Source organism: Phaethon aethereus, assembly GCF_964289735.1.
Source record: "Phaethon aethereus genome assembly, chromosome: 5".
NCBI lineage: Eukaryota > Metazoa > Chordata > Aves > Phaethontiformes > Phaethontidae > Phaethon > Phaethon aethereus.
The window spans coordinates 44,567,567-44,584,658 of NC_138579.1; the positions used below are offsets into that span (position 1 = coordinate 44,567,567).

The 17,092-nt window shown below is 50.8% G+C and overlaps 1 protein-coding gene across 1 annotated transcript in view; it reads left to right on the forward strand.

The window, feature by feature from the left end:
* CREB3L1 (cAMP responsive element binding protein 3 like 1) overlaps positions 1 to 10,188 on the forward strand; it is a 43,744-nt gene extending 33,556 nt beyond the window's left edge. The window contains exons 7-12 of the mRNA XM_082001089.1: positions 247 to 305; positions 2,178 to 2,246; positions 4,614 to 4,713; positions 8,783 to 8,903; positions 9,371 to 9,617; positions 10,019 to 10,188. Coding sequence (XP_081857215.1) covers positions 247 to 305; positions 2,178 to 2,246; positions 4,614 to 4,713; positions 8,783 to 8,903; positions 9,371 to 9,617; positions 10,019 to 10,055 — 633 coding nt within the window. The 3' untranslated portion in view covers positions 10,056 to 10,188. The remainder of the gene's footprint in view (positions 1 to 246; positions 306 to 2,177; positions 2,247 to 4,613; positions 4,714 to 8,782; positions 8,904 to 9,370; positions 9,618 to 10,018) is intronic.
* The last annotated feature ends 6,904 nt before the right edge of the window (positions 10,189 to 17,092 follow it).

The following is a 17,092-nucleotide window of genomic DNA, read 5'->3' on the forward strand; positions in this document are numbered from 1 at the left end:
GGGGTCAGGCATACTGCAACAAATGGTTGTGGCCTACAGGTCAAAGAAGGCTGCATACCTACAGCATCCATCCCTCCCAGTTTTGGCCTGGAGACCAGTAGGAATGACAGATGGGAAGGCAATTTTCCCATTTACCTTTAGGGTGCTTTGTGTGCAGGGAACAGACAAGATGAGGGAGCCACAAAGAAATGTCTAGAGGCTTGTGATACTGATACTGACTCCTTTCTGATGGCTGCCCCCTCACAGATCTCTGCTCAGGAGAGTCGCAGGAAGAAGAAAGAATATGTGGAGTGTCTAGAGAAAAAGTAAGTTTCTTCTTTTCAGTCTTACCTTTCAAAAAGGAGCCCTGTCCATGCACCGCCTCCATTTCTAGTGCTTTTGTCTCGGAATCGCTCAGAGTATGATTCCTTGCAAGGCTGGCTGCACAGAAGTTTGGTTTGGGATCCTGCCCCTACTCCACTCCCTCCCAGAAATCCTCTTGCAGGATAAAGATTGGTCTAGAAACCTTGTGTTCCAACTGCTTAGTTTGGCTGGTCCCCTGCAGAACACAGGCCATTTTGGCTGCCAACAAGGTAGGATTTTGGGTAAAAGTAATGTTTTCCCACTAGAAGTTGCTTCTATTTTGTCTGTCCCATAAGCAGCAGGCTCTCTGAGGGCACTGACCACCTCTTTCCCCTCTTTCTTCCCATGAGGGTGGACACACAAGCATTTGATAGCAAGAAAAACCCTGCACTATAGTTATTCTCCACACTCCCTCCCCTTCCACCCTTCCCTGCATGAACTTTGTTTTTCTCCTTGCAACTCTGAGGTCCTGCATGTATAGCAGGCATAAGCCTAAGGTGACATCACATGACACTGACAGAATAGAAAATAACTCTTGAGGGGCTGGATCCTGTCATCCTCTCTGTAACTAGCAGCCCCTGATGGGCATTCCCAGGCAAAGAAGAATGATGGGATCCAGGTGCAAATTCACATTTCTGTTTAAATACTGTCGTCTTCGCTGTTGTTAACACCACCTGAGGTCAGCAAAATGGAAGAAAAAAAGCCCCAACTTTAATTAAATCTTCTCCCTGATGCTATTTGTTTATCTTCTCTAAGTGTGCAGAAATGCTGAATAAAAACAGATGACTCAAGGCACCTTCAAGTTCTCATGCCCTTCCATAAGCAGCACCTCGGCATGCATGTGTGTGTCCAGGCATCAGAGCACATTGCCTCCAGCTAGTGTTCCACGCTGACACCCAGATCCTTCAAGCCGGGGCTGGGGAGTTGGCTGGCCTTGCGCAAGTGGCAGGTCCAGGGCTTTCTGTGCTGGGGCCTCTTCCTCAGACATGGCTGTGGTGCCTTGTACGTACTCAGCAGTTTGTTACGCTAGTGCATTGCTGTGACAGATGGCTTTCAAACAATGCCAGGTTTAAATGTGAACCAAAAGCAGCATTCAGTGAATTTTTTTAATGGAACAAGTCTTTGGTCAACTTGGCTTTCTGTAAACGCTGGTTTGTCAAAGCCTGTACTTGGGCCCTTCACCATTCAACTTGACACCTTTGCTGCAAGCCTAGTTTTTACATGGAACGCCTGGTTCAGAGGCTGTGCTGGAAACCTCCAGCGGGATCAGACTGTGTCCCTGGCCTGCTTTCCTCCGGGCCTGGAGGCATTCCCCTTCCCTCGTCCCAACTGCAGCCTAACCGCTTTCGCTCCCGAAGCAGTGGGAGGGGGCCTGCAGGTTCTCTGCTGCCCTCAAGTGCCTGCAGTCGGAGTGGCCCAGCATTTGCACAGAACTGCCAGGTTTTCAGGGCACGTTCTCAGTAGCGGGAGATGTTTGAATTTGTCCCCCTGTTCCTTTTCCATGCTCCTTAAGGGGGTTTGGAAGTGATGGAAATGCCTGCATAACGTTGGGTCTGTCCTGACTTGACCTGCCTGTAACTGGTGCTACTGGCTCTCCCAGCCCTCGGGAAAGCCTGAACTGGGAACTGTCACACGTAGCTGTCCACCTGCAATCTTGTCCCTAGTCCGTCAGGGCTGGCAGCAGCCATACGGGCCAGGAACATCTGGTTCCAGGACCATATCTGCAGGTGATGGATGAGGCCATTGAGCCTCCACATTCAGAGAGAGGCAAGGACTACATTTTCTTTATCTGTCTGGCCTCTGTAACTAACTGTCTCTGGGTTTTATTCCCGCAGGGTTGAGACATACACAACAGAAAACAATGAACTCTGGAAAAAAGTGGAGACCTTAGAAAATGCAAACAGGTAAGAGGGGCTAGACCTGACACTCTGTGGGTAGGGTGGGGTAGGCAGGAAGGGAAGTCAGAGGAATGCTGGGGCAGGGGGATGAGAAGAGAAAGGCAGGCTCCTCAGCTCCTGGCAGGATGGGCGCTGCTCGGCGAGGTGCTGGGTTTCGGCCCATGGCAGCAGCAGCAAGGCAGCTGGGTTTGGTTAGTGAGCCTGGAATGTTTGTGTTGGGATGGCCAGGCTGCGCTGCAGTGAGGAGAGGGAGGGAAGGCACGTTTCTCATATCTGTTCCTCCTTCTCCCTGCAGCCCTTTGGGCTCATGCTACCCGTCCCGTTGCCCTCCAGGTCTCTGGCTGTCTCCAGGGCAGCTGCATCGAAGGAGGCCCCTCATACCAGCCTCTCAGACCCACTATTTCTGCTCTTGGTCTCTTTGGAGGAATACAAGGCCCTGGGCATAATGTGGCTGTTTCAGATTTCTCTTGAGAGAGCTGAGCGGACTTGGTGAATACAGAGAAAGCCCATTCTTCTAATAAGGGTTGAGATCCCAGCTCCCACCAAATCCAGGGCAACTGCTTGTGCATGTGGTACCCCAGCCCTTGCCCTGCCTCTTACCCTTGCAAAGCAAGCCCAGAGAATTTCCCTTCTATCTGCTGCTGCTGCTCACCTGGAAGGAGCAAGCTGCTCCCACAGCCCCAAAGCAGGCGCCTGGATCCCTTGCCCAAGAACCTGGTGAGCACTTTTGCTCCTAATATGCAGAGATGGCTGACTGATCCTTGGAAGCAAATAATGAAGACCCTCACCCCTGCAGTGGGGATAGGCAGCAGGAGCTGGAGGAGGGCCCAGCTCTGCTCCCTCTTACTGGGTACAGCAGGTATTAGGAAGGGCAGGGTTAGCTACGGGGCTGGTGAGGGGGATGCTCAATTCTACAGCCTCATTTCTATCACCTCCAGCTCTAACTGAAGGGAACTGCAGCCAGAGGGCCAGTCCAACCACCCTTCTGCTGCCACTACAGCTCATAGAATACTCCTTGAGGCTCTACCACACTCCTTCCTCCCATCCATGACACAAGTGCTGTGTCCCCGGCTTCCATGCTAGCCACTGGTGCTGGGACCGCGGGCTGTCAGGCGTGGTTTGGCTGAGGTGTGTGAATGGCCGGAGCCTCCCATCTGCCAGAGATGCGGCTGCCCAGCTGCTCTCATCCACCTGGCACAGCCTGTCGCCCGGCCTCTCTTGGAGCACGGGCAGCCCTGCTGCTGAAAAAGCGTGAGCCCCACCCTGCAGAATCAGGAGATTGGCCTAAAAGCCAGGAGGGGTTTATTTTTTTTTTTAAATACACGTTGTGTTCTTTCTGATTGGGTTTGGTTTTTGAGTACTGCCAGTGGGACGCTCTGTGCTTCTATCCACATGTACAAGGAGCAGAAGAAGATTTGGAAAGAGATGAAGCTGGGATTCTCCTGCAATCTCGTGCCTCCAGGACCTGGCATTTTATAAAAGTTCAAATGTATTTGTGTAAAACAGTCAGCGCTCCCAGGGGGAAACATGCAGTAGTCTGCATTTCAGTAATTAGCAGCCCTTGGGAATTGTGTGCTTTGTAGTCTCCCTCATCCCAGATTTCTTCATCAGCCAAGTGAAGGATTCAGTGGCTCTTAGTAACACACCTACCACTGTTTTGTGTTTATGTGTGCCAATGCCCATGTTCAGTTAAGTGGGGCAGAGAGACCTTAGCACGTGTTCCAGCCGGGGCAGCCAGAGAGTGAATTAATTGCTGAACTCAAGATTTGGCTTTGCTCACATCCCTCTGCAGAGTTTGCCAACACTGAAGAAGCTGGAGGGGATCAAAACTGTTTTTTATTTCTCTCTCCACCATATGGTTCAGGGCACAGGTTGAGCTGCAGAGTGTATGTCTTTCAGTGAAGTGGGCCTGTGCTGAAGGTCTGACCTGACTACAAAGTTCAGCCTCCATCCCAGAGCTTGGTTTTCATGGTATCCTGCCTTTCCATTGCTCTGGGAGATAACTAGCTGGGCTCTGAGGCAACTAGTAGTCCTAAATGAACGGGACATTCATAATGGTGGTTAGTTGCAGTGAAGTTTGTGGTAGATCTACTGGTGAGGAGACGGAGGGTGTTACCTCAATGTAACAGCACCTTGGGACATTCCTCCCACAGTTCCTGCACACTTTATATCTCAGACTCACCCTTTTTTGCTTCTTGCTTCCCAAGCCTGTTTGGTCAGAGAACTTGGGCAAGATATAGCAAGGAGGAGATACTTGTTTTCACAAGAAGGGAAAATCAGGGTAAAATATGAAGGGGGGTAGTGGTATTCTTGCATCACTTACTGGCTGCTACCTCCTTATCAAGTTTTGATTTGGGTTGTTTCCTATCCCAGGACTCTACTCCAGCAGTTACAGAAGCTGCAGGCTCTGGTAGCTGGGAAAGTCTCCAGACCTTACAAAATGGCTTCTACACAGACCGGGACCTGCCTAATGGTATAAGCTTCATTTCCACCTTCCTTATTGGCCATGCTTCCCCAGACAGATTTGTCGATTTCCTGACTCTGCCCTCTTCCCTGCTGCCCGGCTCTGTTGCCAGTTATATCTGCTCTCTCCTTTTGTGTTAGAGTCACCAGAACTAGGCCCTGTGTCATACATCCACCGCTAGTGTCAGTTGTTTATGCAACAGCATTAGAGTAATTCCTGCCTTTTCACTGTCTTGTTCTTCGGGCAAAACAGCACTTTGGTTGCTTTTCATTAGCTGTAGGCCATTCAGCAAAAATCTTCAATGAGCTTCCATCATAATGGGTAAGAGTTTTCTTTGCTGAGTTGGTAATGCTTAATGTTTAACTCAACAGGGCGGACAAACAGTTCAAGTATTCCTCCCAGTGGTCATTACCTTGTGTTTGTCAGCAAGAAATGACATCTGTTCTTGCTATGCCTGCACATCAGACTTTGTTAAATCCAACTGGAATTCTCTTCATTTGCCCTTTTGACTAACCAAAATGATTCAGGGCTGTCTGTCGGTTTTGGTAATCCCTGCTTCCCTCTCATTTCTCATAGTGGAGGATCATGGTTAAGCAACACCGGCTTCACTGTAGAGTTTTGGGGCATGCCAGTGTGTGGCCATAGAGTCAATTGCTTATTCTTCATGTCATTTTTGCCAGGGGGAAAGTTTCTGATCCATGATAAAAATATAACCTTCAACCCTGTGATGTCTTTGCAGGATTGTCATAGTAGCTGCTTGTGACAAATTTGTCAAAGTCAGTTATCTATATCTACTTGTCACTTCTGTACTGTTAACAGTCATGAAATACAAACAGATGGTGAGGTGCTTTCCCCACTTTCTCAGCACCCTCAGTGTCCTGAGGGGTTGTTTTTTGCTCTTGGTTCAATTAGTTTTGTAGGTTCCAGAGCCCCTGCTCTGTAATTTCCAGCATTCCCCTTTTAAAATCTGCTCAAACTTTTGCTACTCTTTGCTGCCCCCATGTCAGACAAGATTTTAATGACTGACTGTCTTTTCTGTTGGCTGCTCTGTGGTTTCATTCCCAAGTTCTTTCCACATTTTCGGGTATGACCCAGCTGGGCCCAGTGATTCATTGCTCCTTAATGCAGCAGCTCATCAGAGCACCCCTGGCTCCAGCAATTCTTCATCACTGCTACCTGGAATGAGGAAGTCCAGAAGAGGTGCCTTCCAGACATCCCCTGTGCTATAGGCTGATAAAATACCTAATTTAGCTTCCCAACAATGTCTTATCTCTCCTTGCTGCTCCCTTCATTCCACGTCATCCCAGCCCACACACCAACTCTCTCAGGCTTCCTAGCTTTGAAGCATTTAAAGAATTTGTAATTTGCTTTTCTATCTTTGACCAGTTCCTCTCATAGGCCTATGAGTTCCCATTTTCCTTTTTCAAATACAGCACTCCTTATCACGACAGATATGTAGAATCATCATGCCCTGCAGCATGGGAGTGGAGCAGAGTACCCTTCTTTTTTAGCCCTGTGTCATTCTTGCTGGATATTTGTCCAGCCAGTTCTTGAAGGCCTCCTGTGATGAGTAGTCCTCAGCCTCCTCAGGCAAATCATTCCAATGTTTTGTTATCTTTCCCAGATAAAGCTTTCTTGCTATCTCATCTCAGTCTTCCTTGCAACAGCGTAAGCCTATTACAACTTCTTCTACCCACTGTAAGCAAGATCAGTTTACCCTCCCTTTGTACACCTGCATTTTACATATTTGAAAACTATTGTTTTTGAGCAACTCCCTTCAATCTGCTCTGCTAAATCCCCACAATTTCTTCAGTTTTTCCTTGTAGGCTGTTACTGAATCATTGCCTGTTCCCAGAGCTCTCTTCCAGACTTTCTCTGATTGCCTTGCATCTTTTTGGAAGTATGGGGCCCAAAGTTGCACACAGCGTTCCACCTGAAGGCTGGTACAGAGCCAGCCAGCCAGAAAGTCTGTTCATACTGCTCGGGCTGAGATTTGCCCTATGCAAAGTGACAACGACTCGTGCCCACCATGTGCTCCATTTTAACTCCCAGATCCTCTTCTGTAGAGCAGTTGCCTGGCCACATAGTCACTGACATGTTTCCTCTGTTAATCAGTCCTGCCACCTCCAAGGTCTCAGCGTTTGTCTGTATGGATCTGCCCACTGTTCTCTTGGACCACTTCTCCCCATCGTCAAGATCATTCTGAATTTGAACCCTGATCAAAAGCCAGTTTGCTTTTAGTCTCTCCCATCTGCAGATTTGATACAGTCTATCATCCAAGTCAAGCTTAAAAATGTTGAATCTTGCCAGAGCCATAACAGATCTATCTGCTACTCCATCTGCTACTTCCTCCCAGTTTGACAGTAAACCATTTGATAACTACGCTCTTTTTTTGATTAATTTTGCTTCCACCTCTCCAACCGGTTTTGCAGTAGTTTCCTATAGCTTAGTTTCCCTCGCTTTTTAAGAGGTAAAATGGTGAGATGGTCAAAAGCTGTGAGATGAATGGTACTCAGAGTCAAACCAACAAATACTATTATGAAGTGTTATAGAGCTTGAACTGGAACTGAATCAGAGCATCAATCAGAGTTAACGTGAAACAAAACAGAGTAAAAACAATGCTGGTTTACAAAGCCCCAGTTGAAAGCCATGTTAAAGCAAGATGTTAAGTATACTGATCTTTCCCAGGCCATAAAGCCTGTTTTGTTTTAGAAGAGAAGAACAAGCTTCACAAGGCTGTCTCTCCTTTCTGGAAGTTGTATGTTTGGCTTTGATAATTCCAAGCAACCTCTATGCAGAATTTATTTTTCCCCTGGTTTTGTGGAATAAGGGTTCTAAATGCCTTGTGTGCCTGATATGATGTGCTTAGACAGCATTTTATTTCCTTACTTTAAAACCAGCCATGAAGAGTCTGGACAATTAAAATCCATCTTTACATAGCATAGTATCCTCATGCTATTATTTGATCTTCCACATCTCCCGGAATCCACCTGGTGGTCAAAATTACCTTGATGTACCAGCTTCCATGAGTTACTTAGACATGGCTATTCCAAAATAGATGGCTGTTCTGGAAAGCAGTCAAGCTGGCTGTCCCCACAGGTCAAACTTAGCTAGTTTATACATAGGTAGTAGAAATCACCAACAGATGCACTGCCTCTTTGACATGCTCAGTCTGACCACTGAGCTGGCACACGCTAGGTACCACCCATGGTACACGGGTATTCAGGTAATAAGCGTTTGGCTGTCTATCATTTCCCATGTGTCCCCTCTTGCTCTGTACTGGTAGTGCCCTAAAGTCTATAGAGTCCCTTATGATTGGCACTGGCATCTCGCTCTGAAGCTTTACTATTATGGCAGAATTTACAGACAGGTGCAGACCTACCAGAGGGGGATTTCCAAGGAGCTTTCATCTGCCTCTCTCCTTTTATCACTGCCCCGTAGCTCTGACTGGTCTGCCTGACAGCAGAAGGCATGGACACATGGTCCTGCCTACATGCATGTCAAGCATAAATTTAACTCCTTCCTTGGACTCTCCATCCTTGCTATCAGGTATTAGGCAGCTGCAGTTCTGCTGTCATTTCTGTCCTTGCATGGACAGTAGCGTCGCTTTGCTATTTGCTGTGGTACCTCACAGATTCCTGCTAGTGAGCTTATTTTCTTACAGCCCACTACAGCTCCTACTGAGCCAATGGTCAGGTTCCCTTTGGCCAAGGCAGAGTTCAGACCTGAGAACTCTTGACTGAGAACTGTTGAGAGACTCAACAGACTTCAGTTGAGTCTCCCTCTTTCTCAGCTTGTTCCCCAGCTATGCCTTCCACCATCTCTCATCAACTGGACAGGCAAGTTCACACCATTGAACCAAAAATACTTCAAATAAAGCAATATGAGGAAGCTTCTGACTTCCCTTCTTAGATTTTCAGCAGAGATTAGCAGAGCAAGCCCTTTCCCTCCCTGGGGACCACAGCGACCCAGTTGCCAGACTGACCACATGTTCTCACACAGCCTCGTGTTTGTGTGCTGCGGGGGCAGTGTTTCCTTATGGCTAATTTCACTAAGTCTGTGCTGATCTCCTCTCTAGGTGCTGGCACTCTGCTTCGTTCTGATCCTAGGATCCCTGATGCCCTGTCTCCCTGAGTTCTCTTCAGCATCACAGACAGTGAAAGCAACACCAGCACCAGACATTTACACAACTAGTAAGAGTGAGTCTAACGTGGTTTGTCCATTTCATCCCGTCAAACTATTTCCAGCTCTTATCTTGACACTCACGGTTCAGGGCTAGTGTCCTCCCCTCCATGCCTACCCCATAGGCTGGGGCTCTGGTGAGGGGAGATTCCTGGCCTGTCAATGGCACAAACTGATAACAGCACCTGGTTTGGGCCTGTTGTCATTCTCTGCTAACCATTGTCCCAAAACATGACAAGTGTCAAAGGAAGGAACATGAAGGAAAAGTCCCAGGGCAGATCGATTTTCTTCTGAAGAGGCTGTGTGTCCAGGGGGGCATTTGCCTCCTGAAGCTGGGGGGAGGTGGGTATCCCGCAGAGCAGACCTCTGTTAAAGATGAACAAGGCCATAGCTGGATGGGCATGGGCTGAAACCACCACCGTGACCCACAATCATTACAAGAGACCTTGTCCTCATCGTTAACCAATACTCTTCTTTTTTCCAGTTCAGTCACGGAGCCTCCTTTTCTATGATGAGGGTGCTGGCTCCATAGAAGAGAGCTATAGCTCCTTCCTCACCATGGACCATCCTGAGGGGTGGGAGGCCGAAAAAGGGCAGCCTGAGGAGGGAAGGCCTCATCTGGCCAGGACACATGAGACGGCCAAATATCTGAGCAAATCCCAGCTGGAGGCTCCTGATCAGAACCGAACTGACCCAACTCTCGCCCACCTCAAAGAGCAATTCCATGAGAGGTAAGCAGGTGGGGGCCACCCTCCGAGCCCCAGAACACAGCATGGTGCCTGTGAGTGAGCAGCAGGCATGTCCTCTCTGCTGCAAGCTAAGGACAGCTGAGCTGCCTGGGACAGGCAATTAGCTAAAGAGCAGTGGCTGGAGGAAGCCAATGCTGGCAGGGAGCATAAGACCAAGTTTATTTTCTAGAGCAAAACTGTGGGACTCCATAAAGCGGTGTCCCACTGGCATAGAGCTGAGGAGGACTGGGTGGTTCAAGTGGTCTCAGGCTTGCTGGTCATTCAGTGCCATGGGGAACGGCTGCGTCCTGGTCAGAGCAAACCATCTGAGCACACAGGGAGGTGAATTTGCATTGGAGGTTGCAATGAACCTTGACTGATGCCTTGTCTTTTCTTTTCCTCAGAGAGACAAGCTCCAGTGAGACAGCTGAATACTTGTAGCAGCTGCTGGACCTCAAGGCCTCATCTGTCTGATTGCAGGATTCCCTCCTCACCGAGCAACTGAGGGGACTTGGTGGGAGAGGACGCTGCATTCAGACACTCCTAAACTGGCCTTGGGTTCAGCTCCTCCCCTTCCCCATGCCCCCTCCACCCCCCATTAGTACTGATCTCTCTGAAGGGAGTCACAGGACTGCCAGAACTAGCAATAAATGTCTGGTGAAGCCCTGAGATGTCCTCTTCTTCTGGCCTTACCTCCTGCTTAAATGAGCACTACCCTATGGATGTGGGCTCAACTTGGAGTGGAGGGAGATCAGGGGAAGCCCCCAAACTATTCAGCTCACACCCCAAAGCCTCCAGACCAAGGGGGCTGTCCCCAGGAGTGTACCCCTTGGCTACATCGGATGCACCTGAAGGAGAGAGAGAGAGTGCTGGATTTACTGTCCTGCCTGGGGGCTTAGGAGTGAGTGATGCTGGTGCTAGAGAGATGGCTCTGGAGAGTTTGAGCTCATTGCTTCCCCTCCATCTGTTAGTATACTTCTGCTTTCGTTGAGAGAAAACCTAGTTCTTCCTTGCTCTAGTTTTCTCTTGATGGACATGCTACATAACTTCCACGCCAACTATCTGCAAAGATCTGCACACAAACGGAGTGGGGGAGACAGATCCCAGACAGATAAACCACCATAAAAATTTTCCAGCAGCTTCTGGGCAACCAGAGCTCTGAAACAGAGAACAATTTTCCCCTACAACCCACTTCTCCCCACCCTCAGCACCCTTGCTTTGGCAGGGGTATGTCCCTTTCTGTTCCCAGCTTGGGCCCTACAGTGCAGTGCTAACCAGGTCAGTGGCCTTCTCACTTTCCATTCTGCAGGCTTCCCGCTTTGAGAGTGGGTGAGAGAAACCCACTCCCCATCCCAGCTCTGCATCCCCAATTCTGCTTTATGCCAAATGGGGTCTTTCTAGGAACCACCAAGGAGAGCTCTGCAGCCCATTGGAGGGCTGTCAGATAGCCATTGTTCCCCCCACATCCTCTGTGTGCACAGCAGTGTTGTGAAAGCCACTGAGGACATACTGGCATCTCTGATGACAGGTACGTCTGTCAGGAAGGAGGTGGCATGGTGGAATTGGCCAGGGTCACCAAAGACTGTTTTAGACCTCTTCCTTCTAAGTGCTGGCACCAAAGGTAGCAAACTTTTGCCATAACACCGTTTAGGGCAGACTTGCCAAGTTTGGTGCTGAAATGACCTCATCTCAAGCCTATGCCATCCTCCTTAGCACCCAGACACCCATTTCTGAACTTTCTTCCTCCCCAGCAAAAGCCCTGCTGAAAGGCTCAAGTGTCTCCTCACTCCGTTCCCTCAGCTGCCATTTGATGGAATGACAATGTGGGACGTAAGTGTTGGAGATCTGGGGTGTGGCAGGTTGCCCCGTGTTTGTACATGGGAGTCCCTCTGCACTCTGCCGCATCTCACAGCAAGCTCCTCTTTGGCTTGTTTCTCTTCAAGTGCCCTGGACTCACTCTGCACTGCCCCAACCTCTCCTCTCTCCCCAGGCTGGGAGTCGAGAGGGCTCCCTGGAGAGGAAGGATGGGATGGCTTTTGCTCAAGGATTGGGAGAAGTGAGGGAAAGGCTCTCACATCCCTCTTTTCTCCCTTTTTGAAAACTGGTTTTGTCCCTTGAAGCCATTTAGGACAAATTTGGACACAGCTAGCTGCAACCATACATGCCTGGCCAGTGGGGTGAGAAGAGGAAGGCCTTCAGCATAACTGCTCTTCTTGAGGTTCACACAGGACCTGCTGGTTACCAGATACCACTGCATTCCTCGTCCTCCGCCTCCACCCCAGCACAGAGAACCACTGCCAGGTCCAAGCACGCCCTCCTCCACCCCAACACTTCCACTGAGCATGTCCCCATGCCTCCCACTCCCACCGTTGTACAGAGACCAAGAGCAGAACTCGTTTGTACATAATGAACCTTATTTTGTATTATTGCCGATCCCTTAAGATATTGTATTTTGGAGACTCTCAGATCCTATTTTCAGTATTGTATTTTATTAAGAATTAGTGCGGGCTTGGCATCTATGAACTTCTTTCATGTTAGCAGCTCACTTTCCCCTTATACTCCAGCAGCTGCCTCTTCCCTCCTGTTTGTTTTTTGTTTGGGTTTTTGTTTTGTTTTTTTCAAGCCACCTTTTTCCTCCCTCCTATCACTCGCTCTGCATTTGCTTAGTGAAGCAAAATAAAAATAAAATAAAAAGATGCAGCATCAGCCCTGGGTTGACGGGTACTTTCATTGAGGCATGGTTGTCACGCCAGCCCACATGCACAGCTCCTCACCTCCTGCTCCCTGGCTGTCCCACTTGCAGAATCAGTTCAGTGCTGGGACCTCGTGCTCAATGTCAGGGGCTAGAAGCAACCTTGCATGTTTTATTTCCAGCAGCACTGTGACTTCTGCAGTTCTGAACAAGTCAGAACTGTTCTGCCTCAGTTTCTTCTCCCACTAACATTGTCCTCTCAGAAGGAGGAAGATCATCGAAGAACGTTTATGAGGTGCAATGAGCTCCTCTGATGAAGGGCCCGTGCAGGGTTCTGTACAACAAAGACATTGCTAGTAGCACTGTGGCTCTGGTCCCATCCCATCTGAAAAAATACTTAAATCTTTCCGTTAACTGTAAAAGCTGAGCAGCTGCACTTAGATTGGTAACGACTTGGGACCTGGCTGTCTGTCAGCCTGTACCTCTGACAGTCCATTTATTATCTATGAAAACTAATAGGTTTTGTCTTGATTTTGTGTGAAACACAAGGCAACAGGGGGTCTAGAAAACAAATCTTCATCTTCTAGAAAGCTTCAAGTGGGCTCGTTAGAATTTGGCCATTGAAAGGACTCTTTCCTGCAGTCTTGCAATCCCTCCACGGCTGGAGGACAACCCAAGCAGAAGCCCGTCTCCAAGACACTAGAAGGTGGCTCCATCTCCTGCCTCCGGCTGGGCTGGCGCAGCAGGGCTCTGACTTTGCTACAGGAGGAGGATGTGAGGCACCGGGCCTGCAAAGATCTCTTTCTGCGGATTACGATTCCCTTGCGGAGAGGAGGAAAGCACTGGCCTGTGCCAGCCGTTGTGATGGGGCTGGCCCTTGAAGAGTGGCTGGGAGAGAGAGGAGCTCTCTTTTCTTGGCTGGGTCTGCACTGCCAAGAGGGGGTTTGACATGGGATCCATGGTGGGTTAGGCTGACATGGGTTTTACAGACCCCTGCAGAGCTCCCTTTCCCTACACACACCCACGGATGCGAGGAAATGCCTGACCTTGCCCTGCAGTTTGTGTCCTGGGCCAGAACTAGTTTCTAAGTCAAAGGTCTGACGATTTCCTTGCAGCACCTTGTCCAAAAGCAGCCTCCTACCCCTTCGTCAGTGCGACGCCCCTTCCCCCACTGTGCGACCAGGCTTCTCCCCACACCCACCAGATTTCACCCGAGGGAAGGGCTCCTGCTTTGCTTGCCCCTGTGAAACATCACCCAGCTCTTCGGGCGTTGCCTTCCAAAACATCAAGGGAAACGGGTGCAAGAGGGGAGCTCTTAAAAGGACGAATTCTCTGGCTTTGGCTCCTTTAACACTGATGCGGCCAGAGAAACCAGAACCCCCATCTGTCAGGAGCAAATTTTCCTTCATCTTGACAAATCCTCTTAATTCTGCAGTCGACCGGATAACTCTGAGCTGCTCAAAACAGGCACGTTAGGATCTTTTGATCCTCGCTATGCCTCCTGAAACGTAGCCAGCCAATCACACCTACCAATGTGGCTACAACGACTAATTAGAGCAGAACGAGAGAATTAGCAAAGCGAGAGGGCACCTTCTTTACAAGTCACCTTCAGCCTCGCTCAGTTACGCTGGCTCTGCTCCAAATGCCCCCAGTCAGGCTCCGCCACGCCAAGCCAGGCTTTTGCCCATTTAGGGTCACATTTCTAACAAGCCTCTTCACTGTCGATATGTACAAGCCCTGAACAAAAGAACGCTAGCAGAACACGGGCTTCATTTTTCGGAGATAAATTATTCCCAACTATTCTCTGTTACCAGGCCAACTTGGAAAAAAAAAAAAAGAAAAAGAGAAAAGAATTGGCTTTTGCAGCTCGCTGCTGCTGAGCAGGCCACTGGCGGTGCATGGCAGCAGCCTGACGGGTACGGTGAGTTCGTTACGGAAGGATATGTGCTATTAGGGCTCTCAGGCGAGCATCCCCGCTCTCCGAGCCCAGCGTGGTCCCTCTTGCTGTGACCATTTGGGACTGCGCTAGCAGTTCTCACACGGATCCATCATGGGATCGGCAGGCTTCAGTCCTGCTGCCTGGCAAGGAGCCTGGGCTTTTGGACAGCTGCTGGGGAGAACAGGGCACTCACACCCCCTGACACCCCCAGGGGCTGAGGGCTTGTCAGTAGTGATGGCACCTGGCCGGACGCTGACCGGATGCAGCCTGCCTCAGCAAATCCATGTTCATTTTCTAACCTGGTGGCTGAAACGGGGCTTACAGGTGAGCAGGGTGGAGGTTCCTCTTCTGGCGCGCAGGGCAGGAGACACTACCCTCCCAGAGCTTACTGGCTAGAAATGCTGCTTCCTAGAAAGCCCGTGCCCTGCCTGTGCCTGCAAAAGCAAGGATGGGGTCCGTATGGCAACACTGAGCTGCCCTTGCACCGTCCTACATGCCCACACAGAAGGAAACCCCTACCCAGGGCACAGGAGAGGACCTCTCCTGCCTTTGCCCCATGTAAGGTGGTGAGCCCCAGGTAAGCAGGTGACCTGGCTCAGCTGTGAAGGGTGCCTTGGGTGGCAGGAGGACAGGACTGACCCAACTGCACTGCCCAGCCACACTGTCCCCAGCCAGCATCTCCCTGCTCTTCCCAGGTCCTCAGGGAGCACTGGTGGCATCCTGCAAGGGAAGAGTGACCCCACTGGGGACAGTCACATGAAATGTCCTGCAGAGACAGGTGAGCAGAGAGAGATGCAGAAGCCTGAGCAATCCTTTACCTCCCCTCATGCAGGCACGTCCCATGACGTCTCCTCTTCTCCAGACACAAAAAATGTGGACGCACTGCCTGTGTGACAGCCATACAGTTTGGCACACGGGTAGAAAGGGGAAAAATCCTCTGCTGGCTGCTCCTCCCCCCAGAGAGGCTTCCTGTAGCACAGGATCAGCCCCCATGGGAAAGCAGGAGGCACCCGCTGTCCTGCCCCTCTTTCTGCCTTGACCAGAGGTGCTGTGACCCCAGGGCTCTACTCTGCCTGGCTCTTGGGAGGTTTCCTGAAATAAGGGCCTCTGCTTCCCTCCCTGAAGCTCCTTTCCTATGGCACCAACACAGCCATCAGTAAGATGGCTCTCTCCTCCTTCCCATGCCCAGAACCTGCGCTCCTCCAGCCTCCAACTCACATCCACCTCAGATTGGCCATGCCCTTCCTCAGCATGACGGCCACTGATTCCTTCAACCCTGAGGGACAAGACAGATGTTTGCCAAGATCTCCTGGGAGCACGAGTGGACCTGCATCCCCCATAGCTCCTCTGGGCAGCCCTGCTCTGCCCTGCCCTGGCAGCCCAGCCAGCGTGGGTGAAGGTGGCTCTCATAGCACATGGACAACCAGGGCACCCCCAGGCCAGGGTGAGCACCAGGGCAGGCAGAGAGGCATCGCCCTGTTGGGTGGTGGGAAGCAACAAGATGCCACAGGTCCCTCTGCACTAGCCAGCTACTCGCCGCTTCTCTTCCCACAGCCTGCTCCCAGCCTCCACGGTGCCCGTGGGCGGCAGCAGGACATGGAGCAGGGCCATGCATCGGTACGGGGAGCGCTGGCAAGCTCCCAGGCAGGTCTCCATCCCAGCAAGCAAGGGTGAAGCCGCTTCCCCAGGACCAGCTCTGCCCATCGGGGAGGGCTTGCCCAGCAGCACTCCAGCTTTCAAGGGGAACAAAACTCCTGTGGGGGCTGGAGGGGCTGAGTCACGCGGAGAGGAGTGTGCGGGGCTCGCTGCAAGTCATGACTGCGTGGAGGAGTGGGCTCGGGGGCTGCCGTGCCCCTGGGGGGCACAAATCCTCCGGCGGGCACAGGACCAGGCGGGAGATGTCATCGTGACGTTCAGGGTCAGACAAAGGTTTGGTAACTTGAACTGAAGGTGCCAGTGGGCTGTGGTTCCCAGGGAAAGGAACAGCCCTTCTCCAGTCCCTGCTGTTTCCCACGTTGGGATCAGGAGTGGCGTGGAAATGTGCCCTGTCACGGGACCCTGCAGCAGAAGTGCCACAGGGCTGCATGGAGGTGATGGGCAGCGCTGGCAGGAGGGATGACCTGCTCCTGACAACTCCCAAGGGGATAAAACAGTCAGAGCAAGCTGAGGACCTGTTCCAGCTCCCGTCATGCCAGCCCTTCATGGGAAGGCACTGGGATTAGGAGTGATAGCAATGCATTCTTGATGTAATACATGAATGTAGGACCTTGCCATGGGCAACTGATGCAGGGGGTGGCTTATATAGACCCGAAGCTCAAATTTCCCAGTGCCCAGCAGGTAAAGCTTCAGTGTGTGAATCTGGGGAAGAACAAATCCAAAACAAGCAGCCAGGCACATATAGGAGCTTTGTGTGGATCTCTCACCCCAGCTGGCATCTGCAGCACCGGGGTGGGCAGGGATGAGGCAGGACAGAGCTGGGACTGGGGTCACAAAGTCCAGTCCCAGCGAAGGACAGACAGATGATGCAACTCTCCTGATAGATGTGGGCAGAGGGCAGGAGGGCCTTTCTACCTCTGGATAGTAGATTTTCTCCAGGATTGGAGAAAAAATGCCTTGAATTAGTAATAAGCAGGGATAATGTAGCCTCCCAAGTGGCAAGGAGCTGAGTGAGCCTGCTGGGAGGAGGGAAGCCCCGCTAGGGCCGTGCCTCTCCTTGGGTACCACTGCCCAAAGTTGGGGACCCCGTCCCCAGACAGATCTCATCTGTGTTGGACAGTCAGCCAGAGCAGCAGGTACTTTGCTCTCCTGAGGCTGCTGTCAGGCAGTTTTCCAGGCTGCCTGACTCTA